Source organism: Chionomys nivalis, chromosome 2 (assembly GCF_950005125.1).
Source record: "Chionomys nivalis chromosome 2, mChiNiv1.1, whole genome shotgun sequence".
Lineage (NCBI taxonomy): Eukaryota > Metazoa > Chordata > Mammalia > Rodentia > Cricetidae > Chionomys > Chionomys nivalis.
In genome coordinates this window covers 12,321,692-12,347,913 of record NC_080087.1, presented here as the reverse complement: position 1 = coordinate 12,347,913, position 26,222 = coordinate 12,321,692, and the positions used below count along the sequence as shown (strand labels likewise).

The following is a 26,222-nucleotide window of genomic DNA, read 5'->3' as shown; positions in this document are numbered from 1 at the left end:
GCAGGATAGAGCTAATAGGCTCAGAAGAAAGACTTGAGGGTGCTTGCCCAAGAAGGTGTGAGCTTTGGAGGCACTTCCATCACTTTCATGGGTATCCAGCGTGCTGTTTGCTTCCTGGCTGTCTTCTTTCTCATGGACATTATGAGGAGCTTAAGGTGTTGTTGTCTATCGTGGACACTAAGAAGCTCTTGGATCTGGTCCTGAGGTGCCTGGGAGTGGAAGGACAGTCATGTCTGAGCTGTTTGGCGTCCTCCAGGAGACAGATGGACAGACACATGAGTGTGCTGGAGGTCAAATCAGAGTGGAAAGTGTTGATTTGATGGTTAGTTTTGTCACTACCTTGACACAATCCAGGACTGCCTGAGGAGACAGTCTCAGTGAGAGAGTGTTTAGGTCAGGTTGGTCTGTGGATATGTCTGGGTGGTGAGGAGCGGGTGTCTTGACTGTATTAATTGAGGTGGAAGACTTGCCCACTGTGGGTGGCAGCATTCCCTGGGCTAGGGGCTCCTGGGCTGTAAGAGGAGAAAGTGAGCTCAGCCCTAGGACCACGAATTCCCCTCTGCTCCTGACTGTGGGTCTGCTGTGATAGCTGCTTCAGGTTCCTGCCTGGGCGTCCCCAAAACGAGGGACTGTGACTCTAACTTGGAATTATAATCATAATAAATAAACTCTTAACGTTGCTTTGATCTTAGGGTATTTTATCAGCAACTTGGAAGGAAACTGGGGTGACTGATAACCCTCAGAACTGTGAGATAATCTGGGTGATGGCTCCTTAGCCGGGTGAGCTCATAAAGTGGCTGCTTTCCAGCGGCAGCAGATAAAACTCAGTCACCTTCCCATCTGTCCTCATTTGCCAGTTAGAGGATCCAGGAGGAAGAGATTCCTCTCCCGGCATGACTGCCGTACTGAAGCTGTGATCCATGAGAAGAACACCGTGTTCTTAGGAGGACATCCTGAGCAAAATTCAACTTTTTTCAAACAGGAGTTTGATGTACACTTGGTACTCCTCCCACACAGACTTGCTTGTCCCTCAGTCTTCCCTTTCCGTGCAATCCCATGTGACAGAAAGCTGATAGACATCCCGATTCCTCTTTTCCTCGCCTCAGCCAGCCTTCCCACAGGCCCCACCGTTCTCACATTAAAATACACTGCTAATTACACCCAGCCTTCGCTTGCTGCTGTCACCTAACCACTCTGGCTCTGAACTGGGCAGCAGCTTCCTACTGGTCCTACCAGCTGCCGCCCTTATCACCCCACCTCCCCCCCATGCAGTATCCCTGAAGCCTGCAGGACCCTGTAGCTTCCACCCTTCCCAGTTTTCCTTCCTCACCACCTACCTTTCCTGGGCTCACATAAGACAAAACACGCCTGTCCTTCACCAGCAAGGAAGAGTGGCCCTTTACACGTCGTCCTCCAGAGCTGTGGGGAGTCAGTCATCACTGTACTCAGACCTTACCCTGAGTCATGGTTCAGGAACATGCTACTTTACAGGGGAAGATGGTCAATATTGAAGCATGGTACGTGAAAACAGACCTGGGGCATCACGTGTCTTAGTATACCATCTTTGTGTGGGGTAACCTCCGTCTACACTGTCGGGTGGTGTGGGAGTCTCCGTCTACACTGTCGGGTGGTGTGGGAGTCTCCATCTAGACTGTCGGGTGTGGGGGAGAGCCTCCGTCTACACTGTCGGGTGGTGTGGGAGAGTCTCCGTCTACACTGTCGGGTGTGGGGAGTCTCTGTCTATACTGTCGGGTGGCGTGGGAGAGTCTCTGTCTACACTGTTGGGTGTGGGGAGCCTCTGTCTACATTGTCGGGTGGCGTGGGAGAGAGCTAGGCCAGAAGGTTTGAAAATGATTGATGACTGACAAGTCTACCAGACCAAAAAAAAAAAAAATTTCTAAAGCCCAGCAATGACACAGGCCGCCAGCACAGGGCAGTCAGATAAAGGCCTCTCTTACTTACTCTTTGTTGCTATGATAAAAACTGTGATCAGGCAATTTATAGATTGTTTTTTGGTTTTATGGCTCAGAGTGAGTCAAATGACAGGGAGAGGTGGCAGCAGGTGGCTTGAGCAGGAAGTTGGTCACATTTCCATTCACCAGCAGGAAGCAGAGAGAACAAACCGGAAGTGGGGTGAGACGGTAACCCCTCAAAGCCCACCCAGAGGTGTCCATCCACCGAAAGGCTCCTCCACCTCTTAAAGATGTCTTAATATTTCCAAAGAGTTTCACCAGCTGGGGACCAAGTTTCAAACACCCGAACCTATTGGGGGGCAGCACTCATTCAAAACACTCTTAAGACCTTAAACAAACCTGTGTTGATGGATTGCTTTAGCCTTAAACAGACTTGTGTTGATGGATTGCTTTAGCCTTAAACAGATTTTTATGGGAGAATTGCTTTAGTCTTAAACAGATTTGTGTTGATGGATTGTTTTCATTTATGAGAAAGGTACTCATCTGGGTTGGGGGACAGGCTTGATTATTCAATAGAATGACCTGAGTTCAGATCCCCAGCACCCATGTAAAAACATCCAAGCCCACCATTTGCCTATAGTCCTAGCTCTGGGAAGCGGAAACCCTAGACATTCAGTGGTCCTAGACATTCTACCTTTATGAGGTTGCCAGGGGTCTTGGTTCATTTTCTGTTGCTATAACAAAATACCTGAGGGTAGCATCTTTATAAAGAAAAGAGGTGTTTATGTAGCTCATAATTCTGGAGCTACATAACTCATCCAAGCCTGTGATGAGAGGACTATGTGATAGATAGTGTCACATGGCAGGGTGTGTATGTGGTGGGGGGGGGGAGGGAGGGGAAAGGAAACCTGAGAGAGAAATCAAACTTTCTCTTTCATACCAGTTCACTTCACTCACTGTCAGTCTTGAGATCAGTCCACACCTTTGGACCAGAGTTGTGAAGTCACAACAGGTTACTTCCTGCTGGGCTCCACCTCTGAAAGTTCCACCTCTTCTCTGCACTGCCTCATGGGAACCCAGCTTCCAGCACACGAGCCTTCAGGGAACAAATGGTATCCAAACCACAGCACCAGGGTTCAGGGTTAGGCCGTCCAGGAGGAAACGATTTTGCTGAGCCTTTGGCCATGCCTAGCCGTACACTTAGTTACATTCTTTTTGTTTTTTTGTTTTTGTTTTGTTTTTTTTCTTTTTTTAATTAATTAATTTATTTCTTTATTAAAGATTTCTGCCTCCTCCCCGCCACCGCCTCCCATTTCCCTCCCCCTCCCCCATTCAAGTCCCCCTCCCTCGTCAGCCCTCAGAGCAATCAGGGTTCCCTGCCCTGTGGGAAGTCCAAGGACCACCCACCTCCATCCAGGTCTAGTAAGGTGAGCATCCAAACTGCCTAGACTCCCACAAAGCCAGTACGTGCAGTAGGATCAAAACCCAGTGCCATTGTTCTTGACTTCTCAGCAGTCCTCATTGTCCACTATGTTCAGTGAATCCGGTTTTATCCCATGCTTTTCTTAGACCCAGGCCAGCTGGCCTTGGTGAGTTCCTGATAGAACATCCCCATTGTCTCCGTGTGTGGGTGCACCCCTCACGGTCCTGAGTTCCTTGCTCGTGCTCTCTCTCCTGCTCCTGATTTGGACCTTGAAGTTAGGCAAATTGATTTTTTTTTTTTTTTTGGTTTTTTGAGACAGGGTTTCTCTGTGGTTTTGGAGCCTGTCCTGGAACTAGCTTTTGTAGACCAGGCTGGTCTCGAACTCACAGACATCCGCCTGCCTCTGCCTCCCAAGTGCTGGGATTAAAGGTGTGTGCCACCACCGCCCGGCGCTATAAGTAAGATGTTAAAATAAATAAATTACAGAGATGGATAAGAGCTTATTAAATATTTTAAGAAATCCAGCTTTCAAAGCCCTAGAAGAAAATTTAGACAATGCCTTTTCAGTTTTATGGTACAGAAAGACTTTTAAAGTTAATTATAAAATTCAGAGACCATAGCAGAAAGCTAGAAAGATTGGAGAAATACTTTGTTCACATATACAGATAGAAAAATAGACAAACATCTTGTGTGTGTCTCTGTGAATTTTCCTGGGGAGGATGGAGCATGTCTGTCTCTCACCCTGGGTCATGCTGATAGATTTTTTTTTTTTTTTTTTTTTTTTTTTTTTTTGGTTTTTTCGAGACAGGGTTTCTCTGTGGCTTTGGAGCCTGTCCTGGAACTAGCTCTTGTAGACCAGGCTGGCCTCGAACTCACAGAGATCCGCCTGCCTCTGCCTCCCAAGTGCTGGGATTAAAGGCGTGCGCCACCACCGCCCGGCTGATAGATTTGACTACACGAAAATTTCACACTGTGCTTATGTGTGTGTATGACAAGATGCCTTAAATTAGAAGATAAGCAATAACCAGAAAGAATGTGCAGCCCTTAGCGACTCAGAAAGGGCCAAAGAGCGAGTGTCGCAGCATAGAAGAATGCCCATAGAGCGCAGGACAGATGGACAGGGGAGAACTGGCAGGGAAATAATAACTGATTCTCAAAAGGAGACGTTCAAACGGCCCTAACAATGGTGCTGGCACAGCGAGCTCTGCCTGGCATGGCCATCTGAGTGTGATCATAGCTGCTGGGCTGCAGGCTGAGTCTCCCTCCTCTGGCCTCCTTGATCTTTGGCTCTCCCGTGAGTCACATGGAGGGTGGCTGCCAGCCGACTTTGCCAGTCGCCTTGCCCACCTGGGCCTGCAGCTGTGCCTTCACACCTGTTTCCCTCCCCAGAGCCTAACCCCCACCTTCCCCAGGACATTGTACTGGCTCCCTGGGTGGGTCCTCAAGACTTCCAGACAAGCCTAGGCTGGTCTTGCCTTTTTTAGGTTCTAGTCACAACCTCCAGATGGCCAGAGTAAGGCTGGGACTACAGATATGCTTGCCTCTAGGCAGGAAGAGGGAGATTGGGAGTGGGTGGGGCTAGTCTCTTAAAGGGACAGGGTTCCCAGGTGACCAGGCAGGCTGGCAGATTACAACATACCCGCCTTTCTCTTATAATAAAAAAACAGGGAGTTAGGCATGGAAGGTTGAAGGGATTGGAACAGCAGGTTCTCAAGACTTCTTCCTGCTTATTTGTGGGTGTCGAAGTCTTTCTTGGGAGGCCTGAGAAAGCTGGGTGCTGGTCACATCCTGGGGTATCTGGTCACTTTACTCCTGTCTAGGATTTGTGGTGTGGAACTATTCGGTGTCTCTTGGACCTTGTCAGGTGTTGACAGAGCAGAGGACAAAGTTAAGTTTAGAAGGAAAAAATAAAATTCAGTACCAGGGAATTGAAAGGGGAGTATCTGACCTGTTTAAGGTTGGTTCTTCAATTCAACTCCCTGGAACTCACAAGAATTCTTTGAGTGTGAAAACATAAGTTTTAGATACATACGTTGTATAAAGCAGCAATTTATGTCAGAATGACTGTGACCGGTGCTTTTGCACAATGAAAAGTATCTTTAGAAAACAACCAAAGAGAATTTACAATCTTGACCTTGCAGCAGTGGTAGCAGCAGTGCTCTGCCAGGGTTGGATTAATCGCTCATCAGCATTTTATTGATAATGTTAAGACTATGAACGGCAGTAAGAGAGAGAAATGGGATAACTTGCATTTGTCCTCAGACATTTATAACTTGTAGGTATACATCTTAATAATTTGCATTTGTATATCTTAAGACACCTTTTATTTAGAACATGGTAAGAAGCTATACTGAAATCTGTTTGGTGAGGTTGTCCTTTTTAAACTGGCAAAGTCTCTCAGCGATCAAACTGCATCAGAGATCTTTGAGAAGGATAAAATTTTATTTGAGTTATTGATTTAAAAATGACTGAGAATTTACTCGATTGGCTACCTAGAGCCACTCCTCAGAGTCCTCCATGGTCGTGGAGGGCGGGGGCTTGCAGGGCTGTATTTGTCCTCTGTTGTTAGAAGCAGGGCCTGCCAGGCTTTAGAGGATCCTGTGGGTTAGGAAATCTGTAGGAAGACAAGCCTACCTTGCCCTGAGCAGCTAGGCCATAGATTCCATTTGACTCTTCGTCCACATCTGGAGAGCTTCAGGATGAAAGGCAGTTCTTCCCAGTGGTTAGTGCTTAAATTTGACGGAGCGAATTGCGGATGGACATTGTTCTGTGCCCATTGTGTGCCCATTTGTCTTCTGTCTTGGAGGAGATGGGTTGCTGCTGCTAGGAGCCCATCTGACCGCCCGGGCCAGCAGTTTACAACAAGTGTTGTCTAAGATTTTGTGTTGTTGTCTGTGTGTGCTGTGCCAGCTTCCCTCCTCTCTTGAAGCAAACCAAGCCAAGGAACTGCCCGTGCCACACCTCTGAAATCTTTCATCAGGGCCCCAGGGACATCTCCCCTGTGGAATCTTCCTCCTCGTTTATCTCCCGGCCAGTCTTTCACGGCTCTTCCAGCACTTTCCTTGCTCAGCTTCCAAACACTTCATTCTCCTTCCTCACTGTCTGTCTCCCTCTGGCAGTGTCTAGTTAGCACCAGCGCAGCATGGAGGAGCTTGTAAACCTCCTGTGATCAGGGAACAGGTCTCTCCTTCCACTCAGGTTCCCTAAACCTCGCTGCTATCTCATGTAGGACAAGGACACCCACACCCGTGTGGATTACAGCCCAGGGCTTCTCAGGGGGTGAGTGAGAATGTCCCTGTGCAGGCACAAGGTAGGAAGGAACTTCAGGGGACAACCCCAGTAAGGAAGAGGTGGGGAAGAACCCAGGAACCAGTTTGGCTGGTCTGTTCAGGAAGAAACATGGACAAACTAGAAGAGCGGGCAGGAGCCAAGCCTCCATTTGCTAGGCCAAGGCCTGGGGACCCGGTGGGTCAGCAGCTACTTGGGACCCAAAGGAAGGATCTAGTGTGAAAAAGGGCTGATTGGAGCCCTGCTCCAGGAGTAGGTGGCCCAGTCATAATACACTGTTCAAGAAGATCCCCCAAGTCTCTAGAGGCAGTGCACACATGGAGAAAGGTGTGTCTGCCTGTTTTCCTTGTTCCCGTTGGCCCCTAGTGCTCCGTGTAAGGAGCATCAACAGCTCAGGGCTGACTTCTCTTCTCCTTGGGCGAACTTTTGCCCAGTCCTGGGTCAGGTTGTTCTTTTAAGGTACACATTGCCTCTCCCGATTCCCAGACTCTGGTTAGCCCTGTGCTCCAGCTATCCTGTACAGAACTGGTTAAACCCTCTTGACCTAGCCACCTCATCCAAGCTGATGGCTCTTCAAAGGGCTGGGGTGGGTGGGGTTGAAGTAGGAAGGGAGGAAGGAGAGTAGTGGAGAATGTGGGAAGAAGGGTCCCCATCCAGAACCTGTTCCAACTGTAAGTGTAGGAGATGCTTTTTTTCCCGTTCTGGGCAGAGACAGCCACACAGCTGGTGGAGGTTGAGCATTTGCTGCTTTTGATGCCCCTCTTTCCAGAGCTCTTTGTGGCCTGGAGAAAGACAGTGGGGAAGATAGGAATGCGTCTCAGCAGCTGACTGTCTGGCTGGTTGGCTTTTGTCTTGGCCTCAGCTTCTGTTTCAAACAGATGTTTTGATTTCCACTGTGCTTAGCAACCCTTCCCGCAGCCTCTCTGAGCCCCAGAGAGACCACTGTAAGAGAGGCTTCGGCGCCTGATAACTGGGAAGGAACCATCACCACTGAACAGCGTCCACACATGGGGTTCATGTGTCCTTTTGAGACCCTGAAACCCAAGAAAGTGGTGTCACATCAGCCTGGGCATGTGGTCTGAGTGGTCCTTCAGTCTTGGGCTGCTGGCAGCATTCAGTTGACAGCTTATTTTTCTAACCTGTGGGAAGGGCTTGCTGGCAGTTCCTTCTGGGATGCAATTGTGGAGAAGATTGTAGAAAGAGTAACTGCAGTTTGACTGTGGACCTGGCTTGGCCGCCTTCTTCCTAAGAGCGCGCTTGGACTGGCCTGGTTCTTCCAATGAGAAGATGGCTATAGCTGAGGGGATAACCATCCCCACCAAACCACCTCCTACCCCAGGATGCTCTTGCCCCAGAGCTGTATCCTGGCAACCAGAATCCTGAGGATACACATTGACTGTGCTTGGGGATGAGTCTTTGATCCCTTGGAATTGCACAAACATGGAGCTCCCAGGGCCGTCTCTGGTCTGCAAGTGGCCCTCGTGGCCCTGTCCTTCATTTGTAGCTCACTGGTACTTTCTCTTAACTCTTTAACTCTGGAGACCAGGTTTAGCATAAGCCATGTTGAGAGACATAGACAACATCACTCAAGTTGCCAGGGAAACAGGACCAAAAGTCAACCCATAGAGAAGTCATTTTAGAAAGAGCTGTTAACTGCAGTCATCGTGAGGCTGGACGCCCAGCCTCAGCTGCTCTGCTGCTGTGGCCCTCCCTACCCGCTGTCCCTTTCTCAGTGAGTTCTGTCTCCATGCTTGGTGTCTCCATTCTCTGTGTTGGTGATCCTTCTTGGGACCTTGCTCTCCTGAGAAGATCCCTCTCCGCCCTAGCTTTCTAACTCCCACAGCCACTTCCTGGCATCTCTGTCATCTGTGTTAGACAGTCTGCCCTTCCCAGCTCCATCTTGGCTCCATCTTGGTTGTTGTCTGTCTCTCTGTTGCCCATCTGCTGCCATCTTTGGCCCTGCTGGGTAGGGTTGGAGACCCCTTGAGCCTTTGTCTTTCACAGTCTCCCACCCCAGGGCCTCAACCTTGTCTTTTCTTTAGGAGGCAGAGACCAGCCCTGCACTATGCCCCACCCTCCTCTGCCTCATCTTCCTGGTCCCACACACTTGGCCAAGCCTGGTCCTGATTAACTCTTGTCATCCATGACTGAACTGTTTCTGAGGTTGGAAGTTTATTGAGATACCACTCTGCCATTTGGGTGGGTGTGGCGGTTTGAAAGAAAATGGTCCCCAAAGGAGTGGCACTATTAAGAGGTGTGGCTTTGTAAGTAGGTGAAGCGTTGTTAGAGGAAGTGTGTCACTGGGGAGGAGGGCTTTGAGGTCTCTATATGTTCAAGCCATACCCAGTATCTCATACCACTTCCTGCTGCCTATGAGTCAAGATGCTCCTTCTGAAGCACCATGTCTGCCTGTGTGCTGCCTCGCTTCCCACCTCGACAATAATGGATTAAACCTCTGGACTAAACTGTAAGCAGCCACCACAACTAAATGGTTTCCTTTATAAGAATTACCGTGGTCGTGCTCAGGACCGCGAGGGGTGCACCCACACACTGAGGCAATGGGGATGTTCTATCGGGAACTCACCAAGGCCAGCTGGCCGGGGTCTGAAAAAGCATGGGACAAAACCGCTCTCGCTGAACATAACGGACAATGAGGACTACTGAGAACTGAAGAACAATGGCAATGGGTTCTTGATCCTATTGCACATAATGGCTTTGTGGGAGCCTAGGTAGTTTGGATGCTCACCTTAATAGACCTGGATGGAGGTGGGTGGTCCTTGGACCTCCCACAGGGCAGGGAAACCTGCTTGCTCTTTGGGCTGAGGAGGGAGGAAGACTTGATTGGAGGAGGGGGGGAATGGGAGGTGGTGGCGGGGAAGAGGCAGAAATCTTTAATAATTAAATAAACTAATTAATAAAAAAAATAAAATATAAAAAAAAAAGAATTACCGTGGTCATAGTCTCTCTTCACAGCGATGGAAGCCCTAACTAAGACAGTAGGTCTCATGTCCTGCTCACAATCTCCGAGTCCAGTTGCCTCTTCAGCCAGGACCCTGAGCCCCACTCACCCTCCAATCACCTTCTCTGCTTTGCCCCCCTCACTCTCACCTTCACCCTCACACCTCACCCTCAACCCTCACCTTCAACCCTCACCCCTCACTCCTCACCCTCACTCTCACCCTTACCCCTCACCCCACACCCTTACCACACACCCCACACCCTCACCACACACCCTCACCACACACCCCACACCACACACCCCTCACCTTACACCCTCACCACACACCCTCACCACACACCCCACACCTTCACCACACACCCCACACCCTCACCACACACCCCACACCCTCACCACACACCCCACACCCTCACCCCACACCCTCACCACACACCCCTCACCACACACCCCTCACCCTCACCACACACCCTCACCCCCACTCCTTACCCCTCACTCTCACCCCCAGCCCTCACCCTCACCCTTCACCCCTCACCCTCACTCTTCACCCTCACCCCTCATCCTCACCCCTCACTCTTACCCCTCACCCTCACCCCTCATCCCCCACCCCTCACCCCACACTTTTCACCCCTCACTGATGGCCTGGCTCCTCATTGCACCAGAACACTGAAGCCATGGGGAAATTTTCCCCCGCTATGGCTGTGTGGTGCATCACCTTGTTTCCGCTGAGCTTTCTCCACTGACCTCCCTGCCGTCCTGGACATCGGGAATGGCTCCTCCTCAGGGTTGCTGTAGATCCTTGTCTTAGCCTGTTGCGCTCCTCCATTTTCTCTCTTGAATCACCTCCCTCACCCCGTCAGATCTGTGTTCAAAGGCTGCCTTCGTAGTGAAATTATTTCAGACTGAATTAAGGTTTCATGTCTTTCCCACTTACATTCCTCACTTCCTGTTTAACTTTTCCACCTCCCCTTGTGTTTATCTAGGGCAGTGGCTCTCAACCTTCCTATCACCACGATCCTTGAACTCAGTTCCTTATGCTGTGCTGACCCCCAACCCTAAAGTTATTTTTGTTAGTACTCCATAACTGTAATTTTGCTACTGTTATAAGTCATAATGTCAATATTTGATATTTCCAATGGCCTTAGGTGACCCCTGTGAAGGGGTCATTCAGCCCCCAAAGGGGTTGTTACCCACAGGTTGGGAACCGCTGATCTACCCTGTGCTTAGTCAGCTGTCTGTCCATGTTGGCACTGGGTAGTCTCCGCCCCTTCTGCTATGCCCGTGCAATGCCACAGCCCCCGGGCTTTTCTCTCTACCAAGTCCACCCTCACCATCCATCACTCAGGTTCCCTCTTAGCTACCAACACAGGCATGGTTTAGGTTCACTCCGGGGCAGATGATCTTCGGCTGGCTCACTGCCCCTTCGCCTAGAACCCACTGGACACAGTCATTTGGCTCTCTGGCGCTGACTCATTGAGTATTACCGTGAGAGGATGAGGGTTGAGAGAGTAGAGGTTACCCTCAACAGACGGGTTGTTTGTGGCCAGGTCGTGGAAGCAAAGAGTTCCCATGTGGGAAAACCTATAGAGAAATTGACAGAAGGCATGGAAAGCCGAGCATTCCGTCTGTTCTTGAGACATTAGGTAAGGAAAGGCAGATGTTGTGGATGGGCAGCCTGCAGGTGTGTGCACTTAACCATGGCGCTTAAAATAAATGGAGGTCGGTTGCCAACACCGAACACTCGGAATGCCCTGTTTCTCTGGAAAATTCTCATCTTTGCAGATGCCAGCTGACATACTCAGCTGTTGGTCACTGGCTGCAATTGTCAATCTATCCTTACCAAGGGGAGACTTGGTCTCTGCCAACTACAGCCCCACTCAGGATCTCTGTTCATTCACTACCTATCTGGTATTTGTAGACACTTGGAATGTCTGTATGTTCTAGAGAAAAAGCTATGTTTTCCATCAGCTCTCTTAGGAAAATGGAGTGGCTTAGTGACAAGAAAGGTATGTAATGAATTGTGGACAAGGTGCTGAGAGATCTGGCTTCTGTGTCCAGGCATTGGGTAGCCAGGGCAGCAAGGCTGCTGCACTGTGGAGGTGGGATACATGGAGGCAGTGTGGAAACACTGAGGAAAGACCTCATGGAGAGCCATTCTGGGAGGAGGGGATCTAAGCTTTAAAGGACTCAGCTCCCCAGGGATGAAGATTACTGAGTATGGGGACTGAGCAGTGGCTCCTAAAAAATACATTGAAGTTCTAGGCTCCAGTACTTCCCAAAGAGACCTGTGTTAGTCATCCTTGCGCCGCCATGACAAAATACCCAAAAGAATCAGTGCAAGAGGGGATGGTTTATTGTAACGACATAAATGAATACAGACAGATTATAAAAATATATACAGCTTTAATGGGGAAATAGACTTAAAGGACCACAGGTTCCCGCGGAGAACAGGAAAGCAGAGAAAAGGGCTGCTGGGATCACGCCCGGCAGATTTATCAGTAAACATTAGCCCGAGGCGAACACGCCTCCAATGGGTGGGGCTTATCCCTACAGTTTATCCTGGGGACGTACCTTTAGGGGCTTCAGCCCATGTGGCTTCATTCCATTGCTCTCAGGCAGAACATCATGGATGGAGCATGTGGTGGAAGCCAGCTGCTTAGCTCATAGTCTAACTGGCCTGGCAGAAATGAAGATATTCTAGAGACACTTATGCCTCTCAGTCTGACCATCCAGTTACTGAAACAGTGGACTCCAAAGAATGGGAATCTCACACGGGGAGAAGAAAAGAGTGTATGTGGGGTGTGAGGGAGGGGCTTGCCTCCCCGAAAGATATGTCACACAGGCTTAACAACTTGTCCGAGCACTCTTCAGGAGGAGACTGAAGCCCGACAATGAGGCGCTGGTGCTGGGCAGGACCACACCTTGACCAGGACCAGGACCACTCAGATGTGCAGAGCCCCAGTCCCTTATTCAAACTGTACTCTCACTTTGGGACCCCTAAAATGAGATTCAGATGGGGGGTGGGGGTGACTAGATCTCTTTGTCCCTCTCCCCAAAGTAGTTTTTAAATAAACCTGCTTTCTACTTTCCACTCTTAAATTGACTCTTTTAATCACTTTATTGATGATGGGTAGCCAAGCCTGACTTGAGGCTCAGGCTGCAATCTCCAAGTTTGCTAACAATGAGACTCCTCCTTCTCAGGATCCCACTTAGCTCCTCCTGATAGCACCAACAGCCTGGAGACTAAAGCACCAACACAGACCACAGCAGCGCTCCATGGACACAGGGTACACAAGGTCATGTTGGAGTGGGCTGAGCCTGTGGTCCAGTGTAACTACATGTAACGACAGTCATGTGACATAGTAGGACATGGGCATGTAGGCAGAAGACAGGTGAGGCAGAGAGTAGCTGAAGCTACAAGCCCAGAAACGTCCAAGACGGTTGGCAGCAGCCACCGGGAGCTGATGAAACGGAATGCTCCCCTGGAAGACCCTGGACTCACCTTGGCTTAATTAACTTTCGTCCCCTCACCCGTGAAAGGGGATGTGTTTGTTGTTTCTGAGAAAGTCGGGGCTTCACATAGAATGGTCATACCCACAGAGGTCAGACCTGTTTTGAGCTGTCACGGCGATAAGTCGGCGATAAAGCTGTTTTGATTGGGGAGTCAATAATTTACAGGAGTTGAATGGGACAAGGCAGCCCTGTTGAGTTTTGTTTGTTAGTTTAAAAACTATTAGCAGAAGGCGGTGTCAAGGCGTGCTTGTTGGGCTCACCTTCCCAGCCCGGGGCTGATGCTGAGTCCTCAGGGCCACAGGTCTCCTGGAGTCACCTTCCCACCCGCTGAAGGATAGACCGGACCCTATCGCTTGGTTTCTGCTTCCTGCCCATTGTTCAATCTGCTTGGGTTTATTTGTGAAGCTGAATGAATGCACAAAGGCTTCTTTGTTTCATGGTGAGCAAAGTGAGGGCCAGATGACACTCGGGTCCGTGTCGGAGGCTGTAAAGCTGCCGGAGTTGAACGCCTTGTTGCTGGTGGCAGGATTATTTCTTTGCACTTCTCTGACGCGAGCTGTTCCTTTTTCCTCCTTGTCCCCGCCCTGGCTACACCTAGAACCTGGGAGGACAGTGGGTGTAGCCAGGGCTATGCCCTGCAGGTCAGGCCCCCACAACAGTGTTCCACAACTCCAGAGCAGGGGCTGAGCCTTTCCTGGAGACCCCTTAGACTCATGACAACACCCACTCTTTACCAGGGAGCACTCTGGATGAAGGGTGTGCCCTCCACCACCACACCCTTTCATGAATGTGCAGCAGAGGCAGGAAGAAGATTCTGGAGCACACTGTTTGTGTCCCTGTGTGGGCCCTGAAGGAGTGTGACTGTTGCTGTCTGAAATGAGGGTGTTCTAAAGAGAGGAGACCTGTGCCTCCCTTTAACTAGCAGACTATTGAAACAATAGGCTCAGAAACTGGAATTTCCCCGGGATTGTCATGTTAGAACAAGGAAAAGTTGGAGTCTGGTGCCAACCAGAGGAAGGTGTCTCTTGGAAATTTCACACAGTTCTGACAAATGTCAGCCCCTTGGCAGCAGGCAGTGATAGATCACTGAAGCGTGGGACCAGACTTTGATCAGAACTAGTGAGTTGTATGTACCTTCCTCCTCTGTTTACCCTTAAACCTCGTGTTAGATCCATAACATGAATCTGATGGGTCCCTAGACTCTTTGTTCTTCTTTCCAGTGTGGCCACATTGAATAGTTTTTACTATTACTTATTTCTTGGATTGGCCATTTGAGGACAGGTCATTAGGGTGGCCAAGGCCCAGGCTCTGACCCTAACAACCAGGGTGGCAGAAATTCTCTTGCTAACCCCGAGTCTGTACATGTGAAATATCCTATGACTTACTGGTGGCGGTTGTAGGCCAATGACTCTGTAGGGCTGTTCAGATGAGATTGGGGACCTTGTGGATGTGGGCAGCTATCCGGGTAGCTCTTAAAAAATGGAAGAGGGGGCTGGAGAGATGGCTCAGTGGTTAAGACCATTGCCTGCTCTTCCAGAGGATGCGAGTTCAGTTCCTGCATCCATGTGGCAGCTCACAACTGTCTATAATTCAAGTTCCAGGGGATTTGACACCCATGACAAAACACCAGTGAACATAAAATAAAAATAAATAATAAAAAAAGCTGGAAGAAGCAGCCAGAAGAGGAGGAGACAGAATGAGCTGGGAAGATGAAATGGAAGTTGGTGCCTCTGTTGTGCTGGATTGAAAGAGAGACGAAGAAGCTGAGAGCCAAAGAAAGTCCCAAGACTGGCTCCAAAAGCTTCAGGAAAGAGAAGTCCTGCAGATCCCTCCATTCGAGTAGCAAGTCTCACTGCTGGGTGCTGATCTTCAGCTTTGCGAGACCATGTGTTTGTGTCATTTTAAGCCACTGTCATGTACACTTGGTATAGCTGCAATGGAGGCCATCAAGGACAGATGGGATTAAATAGAGCCAAGCTTGGGTTCTGGTAGCCCTGATAAACGGGACCACCTCTCCTCAATACAGCAATCGCAGAGACAAGCCATAGGGAAAACCGGATGAAGGAGATGTATGCCGAGGATGGGGAGAGTGTTATCCAGAAGGTTAAACGTCTGTGAGTCTGTGATTAGACTTGGTCGTTTTTAGAGATCAGAAACAAAACCTAGAAGGGGACAGTGAGATTAGCAACAGTAATCCCTGTTGTAAATAGTTTACTTTTTTAATAGGTTTGCTATTAGTTTTTCAATAGGTTTGCTGTTAGTTTTTTTTTTTTTTAATAGTTTTACTGTTTGAAGCATATAGTGCCTTTTCTGGGCTGGTTCCCTTTTTCTTTCTCCCTGTCACAGAAACCAGGTGTCCCACCTGACCCAGGACAGAGACTTTGGAGGAAACCTTTTAAACAAGCATGCTTGGGTCTGGAGAGAGCCGGCCGAAACCCAATACCAGAGCCAGCTTCTGTACGGAAGCAACATATAACATTTTTCAAATAGTATCCGTACCCAGATGTACACAAGGGCAGGGGCAGGGAAGAAACTGCCAACCGACGGCTCCATTGTTAGCAGGAAGGTTCTTATCGTGAATAAGAGAGAGAACATACTCTAGTGGCATCTGGAAGAGTCCAGAGCAGAGAGAAAGAGGTGGTCTGGGCTTGGCCAGGTCCACGGAAGCTGGGGAGTGGGAGAGAATAGTGGAGATAGTGAGAGAGCAAGAGGGTAGTGATGGATGGTAGGCAGGCAGGAAGTAGATGGTGTGGTGGCTTGAAAGAAAATGACCCCCAGATGGAGTGACCCTGTTAGAGGTGTGGCCTTCCTGGAGGAAGTGTGTCACTCTGGAGGCAGGCTTTGAGGCCTCTTACTCAAGCTTCCCTCAGTGTGACTTCCAGTTGATTTCCTTGTCGCCTTCAAGATGTAGGACTCTCAGCTCTAACACCGTATCTGCCAGCATGCCGCCATGCTCCCCATCGTGATGATCATGGGCTGAACTTCTGAACCTGTAAGCGAGCCACCCCAATTAAATGTTTTCTTTGTAAGAGTTGCTGTGGTCACGGTGTCTCCTCACAGCCAATGAATACCCTAGCTAAAGCAGACAGAAGACTGAATGAATGGGGTGGACAAATCGTGTGGCTTATAAGGAGGAATAGATGGAGGACGGGATGGGCCTGGATGCTAGCATAAACTTTGAGATGTACAGCACAGGCTTGCGATGCTGAGGGTCCTGAACTCCAGCATGCACTTCGGCGCACAGACAGACACCACAGCTGACTCGAATGTCCCTTCTGCCAGAGGCAGGGAAATGACTCCTTTGGGGGTACAGCAAACCCATTCCACAAGTTCCTGAGGAGTTGCTAGCTTTTACTTAACTCCAGAAATCTTTCTATAGTCCACTTTGAGTTCATTTCTGGATATATAGCTTGCCTGGGAGACCTAACAGGAGATAAGTTCAGTGAAGCTGGGTTGGGAAGAAGACAAAGAGACCCAGCGGCCCCCAAGTTCACGAGCCTCAGATGTAAACAGAGAGCGAGAGATGTGTGTAATATGCCATCCTGGTCAAGGTGTGGTCCTGTGCTTTACAGGTCATACACAGTCTCCTGGCCTGGCTACAATTGTCAGAACTGTGGCACTTCTTCCTGAAAGGTAATTCCTCCTCTGACTGGCCCCGGGCTCTATCCTTCCCCTCCTCCCTCTGCTTGATATTTCTGAGGACATTCTAGTTCCTTGGGGACCATAGTCTGACAGCCAAAGAGAAGAGCATGCTTCTCTCTCGGATACCTTCACTTGCTAAGTAGGATTTCCTGAATGCCAGGGTTGATTGGGTCAGGTTGTATAAAGAGTGTGTCTGTGGTTCCCAGTCCCCTTCTAAGTGACTGAGACCCTCATTTTACAAATGCCTGTCTTGCTGCAAGCAGCCCCTCAAATGCCAGCAGAGTCTACTTAGCGTAGGGTCCAGCACCAGCTAGTCTCGGAGAGGCCGGTGATTTCATTAGTCACAATTTAGGTCACTTTGCGCACTCCCTTAAAAACGAGGCCCAGTTAAGTTTGGGGGAAATTAACTCATTGAGCTGATTCTTCATCTTCATGATGTCCGCAATCTCCTTAGAGTCTGTGGCTCCTAGCCATAAAAATCGACGGACAATTTCAGTGATTGTATAGCTTCTCATAGCTATCCCTCGAGGTCTCTGTGGCTGCCAGGGACATCTTCTGTCATCCTAGGCTGGGAGGCCTGGCGGTAATAAATTCACACTGAGGGCGGATGGCTGTTTTCCTGCCAGGCTTCCCCGGGGCTTTGCCAAGCTCTGGAAGCAAGTTCAGTGGCTCCTCATTGTTTGTACATTTTACACTTACAGATACACCCAGCTGTCTAAATTGTGTTGTAACTCGGAGATTGATACGGCTTTTTTTTGAGGTCATTTGTGCCTGGGGCGGACTGAGCGGCAACGGTTTAATTACCTATTGAACATACTCCCAGATAATGTTGAAGGGTGAAACGCTGGCTTCTTGTCTGATTTTTGAGAGCAAGTGCCCCTTTGAAGACTTATTTGATGCCACTGTTTGTACATTTTGTTGGTAATTTCACATTTTTTTGACACTTGTTTTTAAATTTTTGTTTATTATCTTTATGAGTATGGTGGTTTTGCCTGTGTGTATGTCATGTGCCAGATGCATGCAGGAGCCATGGAGGCCAGAAGAGGCATTGGTTCTCTAGAACTAGAGTTATAAGCAGTTGTGAGTTGCCATGTGGGTGTCATGTGGAATAGAACCTGTGTCCTCTGGAAGAGCAGCCCGTGTTCTTACCCTCTGAGCCATCTCTCCAGCTTACTTATTCATTCATTTATTTCATATATTCGTGTGTAGGTGCTCACACAAAAGTCAAAGGTCAACCTGAAGGTCCTCTCCTACCATGTGGCTTCCTGGGATTGAACTCAGGTTGTCAGGTTTGGTGGCAAATGCCTTTACCCACTGAGTGTCTTCCTGACCCCTTAGTATATATTTTCAAATGGCCCTCAGGGGACTGCAGAAATGGTTCAGCACTTAGGAGAACCTGAGTTTGATTTCCAGTATCCCCATGGCAGCTGACAACTGTCTCTAACTGTAGTTTCAGGGGACCCCGTGCCACCTTCCGGCCGCCGCAGTCACCAGGCATACAAGTGGTGCACAGACCCACATGCAGGCAAAATTTCTGTACATATAAAATAAAAAAATAGATTTAAGTGGCTCTCAGCCCAGTACTGTAGCACCGCCTTGCATTTCTATGTGCAAAGAGGCAGTGATATCTCTTGGAGAACATCACTTGTATATAATAAGCTTTATTCTGATTGGGCCTCTTGTGCCGGTGGCTGTGCATTCAGTGTGGCTTGATCAATAATGCGTATACAATAAGGCGTCTTTAAACAGAAAAGCCACAAAACAGGCAGCAAAGCCACAGTGGTTGACTATAGATATCCTGACGTCTTAAAGAGAAAACCCACAAATAACAAGAGCTGGGTATGAGGAACAAATACAAGGGTACAGAAAAGCAGTCCTGACTCAGTAACTCAATTATCGTGATAAGATCTAAGCTATCCGAAGACAGAGTGTTTGTTTTTCTGCACCTCTAACAAGTTTGTTAAAGCAACAGACTGTACTTACCGGGGCCAGAATATTTGTAGCCTTGAGTTTTGCCATAAAAAAGCTGAGGGTTCTGAATACGTCAGAGTAGATGAGACTTTAGTCACAGCCAGCAAGGCTGTCCCAGGCCAGGAGTGGGAAGCAATCGCCACCTCCAGTTGGTTTGTTTTCAAATGCAGAAACTGAGAGGCCGCTGTGGACTTCTGCAGCAGGCGAGCCTCTATAGTGGTCAGGCCACTCTCATCCTCGAGTCGGGGACACCTCGTGTAGGAATTTACGGCTGGTTCACAGACCAGTTTGCTTGAGGAATTTATGGCTACATGACCAGAGACCAGTTTACCCCAGATGGTTCTCATATTTAGAGTATTGTTAGGATCCCACGACAGTTTTACCCTTCTCTCATCTCTAAATCCAAGTAACACCTTACAAATCCACGTTACAACTTAATTTACAGAAGGTCATTCCTTTTAAAGAAACGTTGTTACATTCTTTTGTGCATGTGTGTACATACACGTGTGTGTGCGCATACATGCATGTATGTCTATATGTGTGTGAGTGTGTCCATATACCGTGACACATGTGGGAATCTGAGAACGACTTCCTGGAATTGTTTTTTCCTTCTACCGTGTGGGTCCCAGAGGTCACACTCGGGTCATTGGGCTTGGTGGCAAGTGTCTGTGACTGCAAAAGGTAATTTTTTAAGATGAGGAATGAGTATCAAACTTGGCTTAATCTTCAAACCTTGCAAATTACAGCCTGAGTCATATGACTTACAAGCTACAAAATAATTTATCTAGCCTTCGTGAAGATAATATCAAAGTGCAGCTCTCCTCCTGAGCCTCTCTTGGTTGAGCGTGTTCTGTCCTTTCCTAAGAAGTTCTCTCTCTAAATGCCGATGTTTATGAAAACATCCACTTGCCCTTGTCTTCAGCTAATCAGTTCTCTCACTTTGCTTCACTCTGAATGTCTCTTCTTCAGGCATAGTCAAGGTCCTGGCTTTACTTGAGTGGGTATCCCTAAGGGGAGAACGCAGGCTATTGGCTGTTTTGGACTGAGTCTCCCTGCTGCCTGATAGAACAAAGTACAATAGGATATTATTACTGCTTCTCAATCATGATGACAGTCAGCCTTCAATTTCTTTTTTGTTTGTTTGTTTGTTTTGTTTTGTTTTTTGAGACAGGGTTTCTCTGTAGCTATAGAACCTGTCCTGGAACTCGCTCTGCAGACCAAGCTGGCCTCGAACTCACAGAGATCCACCTGTCTCTGCCTCCCGAGTGCTGGGATTAAAGTCATGCACCACAACTGCTCTGCTCAGCCTTCCTTTTCAGATGGCTTCCTGACTCCATCCTGTCTGCAGAGATGGAGGGTCTGACTTTGACCTTACTGACTGCTCAAGGTGTGTATCTCACCAGACACCAGTCCTGAAATCCTTGTGTTCTATTTAGTAGGTATTGCAGGTTCTGCCAAGGGGAACCTGGTAGCCTCCCACTGTGTCTTAGTGTTTCCATTACTGTAAAGAGACCCAATAACCATGGAAATTCTTATAAAGGAGAACATTTAATTTGGGTGGCTTACATATTCAGAGGTTTAGTACATTATTATCATGGTGTGACATGGTGGCATGCGGGCAAACATGGTCTGGATAAGTAGCCAAGTGTCCTACATCTTTGCAGGGAACAGGAAGTAGTCTGAGACACTGGGTGTGACTTGAGCATATATGACACCTCAAAGCCTGCCCCCACAGTGGCACACTTCCTCCGACAAAGCCGCACCTTCTAATAGTGCCATTCCTTTTGGGGGACATTTTCTTTTAAATCACCACACACTGCTTCCAGGACCAACTCGAGAAAAGTGAGGCAGGAAGCATAGTGAGCAGGTGGTGCTGGGACTGGACCCAGTTCTTTGTTTCTAACTTCTAAGGACATGTGGTCTCATGGATGTGTGTGTTCTTTAGAGGACCATCTAAGAGGGATAGGAAGTCCAATCTGCTCTGGAGAATATGACTGGTGGATACTTTGACCTAGGGTATCAGGACAAATGTCAGCTAAAGCTAGGTTCAGTGTGTACAGTGTTTGCCAGTGTTCTGTGTACTCACTTGTTTTCTGTGGACATCTTCAGAGGAGAGAAAGCCATGGCAGTCAGATTGTTCCCAGCTTGTCTGTACCCAGGGCTGGTTTGAGAGTGTATCATTTGCTGTCCTCTCTCTGTGTCTGTCTCCTTCTCACACGCTCCATTCTAGGATCTCAGCTCTTTCTGGAGATTGATGAACCCTGGGAACCCTTCCTGGTGCTTAGGAGGACAAACCCACAGTTTCTTTTCCCACCTCGGTGATGATGCAGTGTAGAGACTGATCCAGCCAGCTTCCACCCTCAGCCTCTCAGGGGAGGCCTGGAGCTCCTGGACAAGAAAAAACCACTTCTACGGTGGCCTGGTAACCAAAAGCCAGCTTTGCCCTCAGGAAGGAGACATCTGGATTAGCTTGTTCCCCACATCCCTCATCAGTCACCGAGAGAAAGAGCAGTCACTTCTACCTCACGTGAAATCTTAAAATCATTTATTTCTCTTTACATATTTGAAATTAAGTGATTAATAGGCCCTGATTGGTTTTATTTCTTTGTCAATATTATTACTCTTACTTTGGCTGCTTTGAAACAGGGTCTCACTCTGAAGCCTGGCTGACTTCTGTGAGTCCTCTTGCCTCAGCTCCTGAGTGCTAGGATTACAGGTGTGAGCCTCCACACTCAGTTTAGATTTTGTTATTTAAGAGGATGCTAATAGGGCCAAGGAGATGGCTCAGCAGGTAAAAGCACCTGCCACTAACCCTGACTGCCTGGGTTCAATCCCCATCCTACAAGTTGGAAGGAGAGAACCACTCCTGCAGATTATCTTATGATTTCCACATATGTCATGTGGCGTGTGCCACCCCCACAAAATAAATGTAAAATAAGTAATTTTAAAAAGATACTGTCCATAAGGAATATATATATATATATATATATATATATATATATATATATATTGCTACATTATAGCAAATTAGTGTGTGTGTGTTGCTAGGGTTCAAACCCTACGTGCTAGGCAAGGACTTCAAATGGTAAAATATTTCGCTAACTATGGGCTGGAGAAATGACTCAGCAGGTGAGAGCACCTGTTGCTTTTGCAGAGGACTGGGGTTTGGTTTCCAGCACTCACATAGTGGCTACAGCCATCTGTAACTTCAATTCCAGGGAATTCAATGCTCTCTTCTGACCTCCACTGGTGCCAGACATGCATGTGATGCAAATGTATATACATACATGCACACAATACACGTACACAATAAGAAATAAATCAATTTTTCAATATTTCGTAACTAGATTTCAGTAAAATTAGTGCCCTCTGTCATCTTCCTTTGTTGTTAATTTTTATACCAGCTTTATTGAAATGTAATTCATATATCACACAACTGACTTCAGAAAGTATATAGTTCCGTGGATTTTTAAAGTATTTTAGTATTTATAGGGTTATCTGACCATCCCTACAATCTAATTTTATAGTATTTTTGTCCCCTTTTAAAAGACACCCCATTAACAAACCCGCATGCTCCTTTGTACACACTCAGCCCCTGCCACCCCTGAGTCTGCTCTCTGCCTCTCTCAGTTCACCTGCTCTGGATGTTTTATGCACACGGGTTATCTGTGAGGTCCTTAGTGACCACGTCTCTCACAGTGTGTAGTGAAGTCACAGTGATTCGGGTCTGTGTATTGTTCTCAATGCAGGTGAAGCATCATTTTGAGGAAAGGTCCGTAGACCTGCTCCCCCTCCTGGAATCCCCGAGACATGTGTCTATGGCATCTCAACGGGTGTCCGTGTGAATCCCTGAGTTGCGTGTCTATGGCATCCCAGCGGGGGTCCCTGTGCACCCTCCTTCTTGATCCTAAACCAGGCTGGGACGTTGTTTGGGTACTGACATCCTTGCGAGTCACCCAGCAGGTGACTACCACGCTACAGCTTGCCTTGGGGCTCACTTGCCCCAGCCCTGAGTCACCCTGACCTGTGTGCTCTGATGATGCCTAGTTAGAAGCAGGTGTCTTGGGGATTTCCTAGATAAAGTTCCTGTGGCTGGCACTTAAAAAAAAAAAAAAGGCCAGGATTGCACGTGGATTATGAGACCTCACCCTGTTCTGAGTGTTTGCTGTGTAATGAAGACTAAGGTAGCAGCCAGACCCAAGGTGCCCTGCACCACCATCCACCCTAGGGCTCCCTGCACCTTCCTCACCACCACCCCTAACACACAGGAAACTGCCTGTATCTCCAAAGAACAAGCCTTCCGTGGGAAGGTCTAAATCTTTGCATTTCTGATTCTCGGATCCTAAAACCTGTGCACATGGCGTCTGTGGGCCGTGCTATTGTCTGTGTTTCCTTTTTCGCGTGGGTGAGAGCCAGATTGGCAAACGCAGCGTGAATGAACGAGCGTGAACAGAGCCACTTGCTTGCTGATGTCTCTCTGATCTGTTTCTCCCCCCCCCACCCCCCACCCCTCAGCTCCGGAAGAGAAGGAAGTCATCAAAGGACAGTATGGCAAGCTGACGGACGCCTATGGCTGCCTCGGGGAGCTGAGGGTAAAACCCGGTGAGTATCCATGGCTCAGCAGTCTGGTGTTGGCCGGGGAGGCCGTCCGGTTAGATATTCTACTTTCATTTCTGAAGATGTTGCTTTAGGTTTCTCAGCCTGCTCCTCTTAGGGGGTGCGGGGGAGAGGGGTGGCGGAAGGCTGATAGTCGCCTGTCTGGAGGGCATGGTTTCCAGCCTGGGGGAGTTTACCTGCCTTGTTTTCCGATTCTGAGTTTTTGCAAGGTGGTCAGGCTTCTGCTCATCCTTTCTTGTACGTGTTTTGCATCTGGCTTTTTAGGTGCGTCTGGTAGGTAGGCTTGGACCATGGCTCAAACAGTCGTCTGAAGCAGCATCACTGGACATCCTGGGTGTATCTGGAGAGAGAAAGGGCTGGGGGGGGGGGCAGGAGAGAAAAACTGCGATGCTGTATGTGGGAGTGAGAGAGAAAAGGAAACTGCATCCAAACGGGTCTGACGAAAGAGAGAGAACCCACAGGAAGAAGTGGGTAGCCCTGCTTGCCCCGAGCTGGTGGCAGCCACCTCTGCAGCGCCTGTCCGGCAGCCCTTCTTTCCCCCCTCCCAGTGAGGAGAACCTGTTTGAAGTCTGTCTCGCCTATCATCAAAGACTAGGCTGTGGAGTCCAGTGGCCTTTCCAGCCAAGGCCAGGACGCAGGTCACATTCCTAATGATATCGGCTGGGAGGCTTCCAAATTCAGGCTTTGGGGGGTTTTTGTGAGCCAAGCATGTGAAGAAGGTTCTTGGCAGCTCACAGCCTCTATTTGCACAGACAGGGTTTTAGGGCTGGCCAAAGAGCGGTGATGTGCTTGCCGCTACTTTTCTAGGCCATTCCTGTGGTGGGGTGTTCCCCACCACCACCGCTAGATATGATGATTACACTCCTCCCTTCCAAATCGGAAATGTTTAGGAAAAACATGCGGTACTCATGCGACGAAACGAACTTGCTAGATGCTTGTGTTGTGCCAAAGATTAGACCTAGTTAACATGTTCAGTCTTCAGCATCAGCTGATGAGATAGCCATCATCTCCCTGTTTACAGAAAAGGAGAAAGGAATCAGGTTCAGAGATTTTTTCCTGACTCACCTTGGGGTGAAGAGTTCAGCTGGGATTTACAACACTCCCAGCTGCCTCCAAACACTGACTTTTTCATGAGAATGAGCAGCCGAGGTTTGGGCTGGGCTTTGCCTCTGGAATCTTTCTGAGGTTATAGACCCCTGAAGTCCTGATCTTGCCCTGCGAGGACCGAAAGGGTGGTGCTTCCTCCTGCTGTTAGCCTTAGCCCTGCTCCCCAGGGAGGTAGGCTTGATTGGCATCCTGCTCACATGCAGAAGGGAAGGCCTGGAAGCTGCCCTCTCGCACCCTTCTGCAGTCACCTTTCCCCCTGTTTGTCATCTCTGGTGTAACGCCCTGGCACTTGGCAGGGTTCACAGTCCGATCTTAAAGGTATAGCTGGCAGTTTTTTGAAGCACAAATGGATGATACGTTTATCTCTGGCAGCTCGAGTTGTTTTCAAGTAGGACCTAGACTACATGTGCCCTGTGCCATCTCAGGGCCTCGTGTATCTGTCTGTTAGGGGGCTGGTGTCCAGCGACAGGAAGGAATGATACGTGATGGCCTTCACTTTCTCATAGGACAGGGGTTTTCCTGAGCTGTGAGCTGAGGTCAGATACTGGGCGTTGGTTCTGAGTAGGGTGGGGAACAAGCCGTAAAGAATCCTTGTCTGGGTGAGCCTAGGTCTCTGTGGGGTCCGCTGCAGGGAGTGGAGTGGCCAAGTGCCCTGCCCTCCAAGCTGGCCAGGTCTGTGCGTCCTCTTTCCTCAGGTAATACCCCCACTCCCCCTCTAGGGAGTGAGTGGATACAGTCTCCTGTTGGGCCAGGTCAGACCAGCCAGCCAAGCAGAGTGCCTGATCAGCGGGAGGCTTGGGTACAGAGAAGACACCAGCATGGTTGCCGATGTCCTCCCAGACCCCAAAGCTGCCTTCAGGAGTCCCTTCCGGAGCTGGTGAGGAAGTGTGACTTTAAGTGTGTCTGGCCTCTTGTCAACACCTTCTGGAAAGTGTGTTGGTGTATCTAAAAGATGGGAGGATTGGACATTAAAACCAAGCCTTGCCAACCGCCCCCCTTTGGTATGTTCAGAAAGTACTGGCTTGAAACCAGCATTACCTACTCCTTGACCTGGGCTGTTTTCCTCTGTGCTTCTCATATTTAGGTGTTTGGGGGCGTTGGAGGATGGTGCCCTGTGGGGTGTGGCTTCTGATGGTTTCCTCCTGGGTTTTCAATTCAGACAGAGTTAAAGTTCAGTCCTTTGAAAGAAGAACAGGCATTTGTGTTAGAAATTGAGAAACACGCAGTTGCATGAAAGCTCATCCCGAGCTCCCGCTGGCGGGAAGGGCTAAGAGTGCCCGTGATTAGCAGTGAGCTGCCTAAAACACAATACAAGCACAGAAAGGCATATAGCAGGAAGAAGAATCCACCCCTACCGTCCCAGGTGTTCGGTTCTCTCTTGACCTGGACTATCAAGACCTCCCTCCCTCTTCCCTAGCTGCGGGGATGATTCAAACCCCATTCTGTAATGGATTATGTCTCCTGGGTCTCTGCAGTGCGCAGCCTGGGAACCGGCACACAATAACCCTGGAAATTTCCCACCAGATTCTCCTGGATCCCCGCTCCATCTTCACAGCTGACCTTCTGTGCTCAGTTGCTTTCTCTAGGTCTGTTCCTCCGTACGAACAGAAACTGACTCCTCTCTTTCCCACAAAGCCAATACTTAATTTTTGCATTGTTTGTACTTACTTATATATTTTTATTTGTTTGTTTATTGTGTGCATGTGTGGTCATGTGCATGCATGGCATTTGTGTTAAGGTCAAAGGTCAACATGCAGTCATTGGTTTTCTCCTATCATGCAGGAATATTTGG

The 26,222-nt window shown here is 48.8% G+C and overlaps 1 protein-coding gene across 7 annotated transcripts in view; it reads left to right on the top strand.

The window, feature by feature from the left end:
• Positions 1-26,222, top strand: part of Synj2 (synaptojanin 2) — a 101,617-nt gene that overhangs the window by 10,958 nt on the left and 64,437 nt on the right. For all 7 annotated transcript variants that reach the window (XM_057751120.1, XM_057751103.1, XM_057751111.1 and 4 more), the window contains exon 2: positions 23,222-23,308. In XM_057751120.1, coding sequence (XP_057607103.1) covers positions 23,222-23,308 — 87 coding nt within the window. The remainder of the gene's footprint in view (positions 1-23,221; positions 23,309-26,222) is intronic.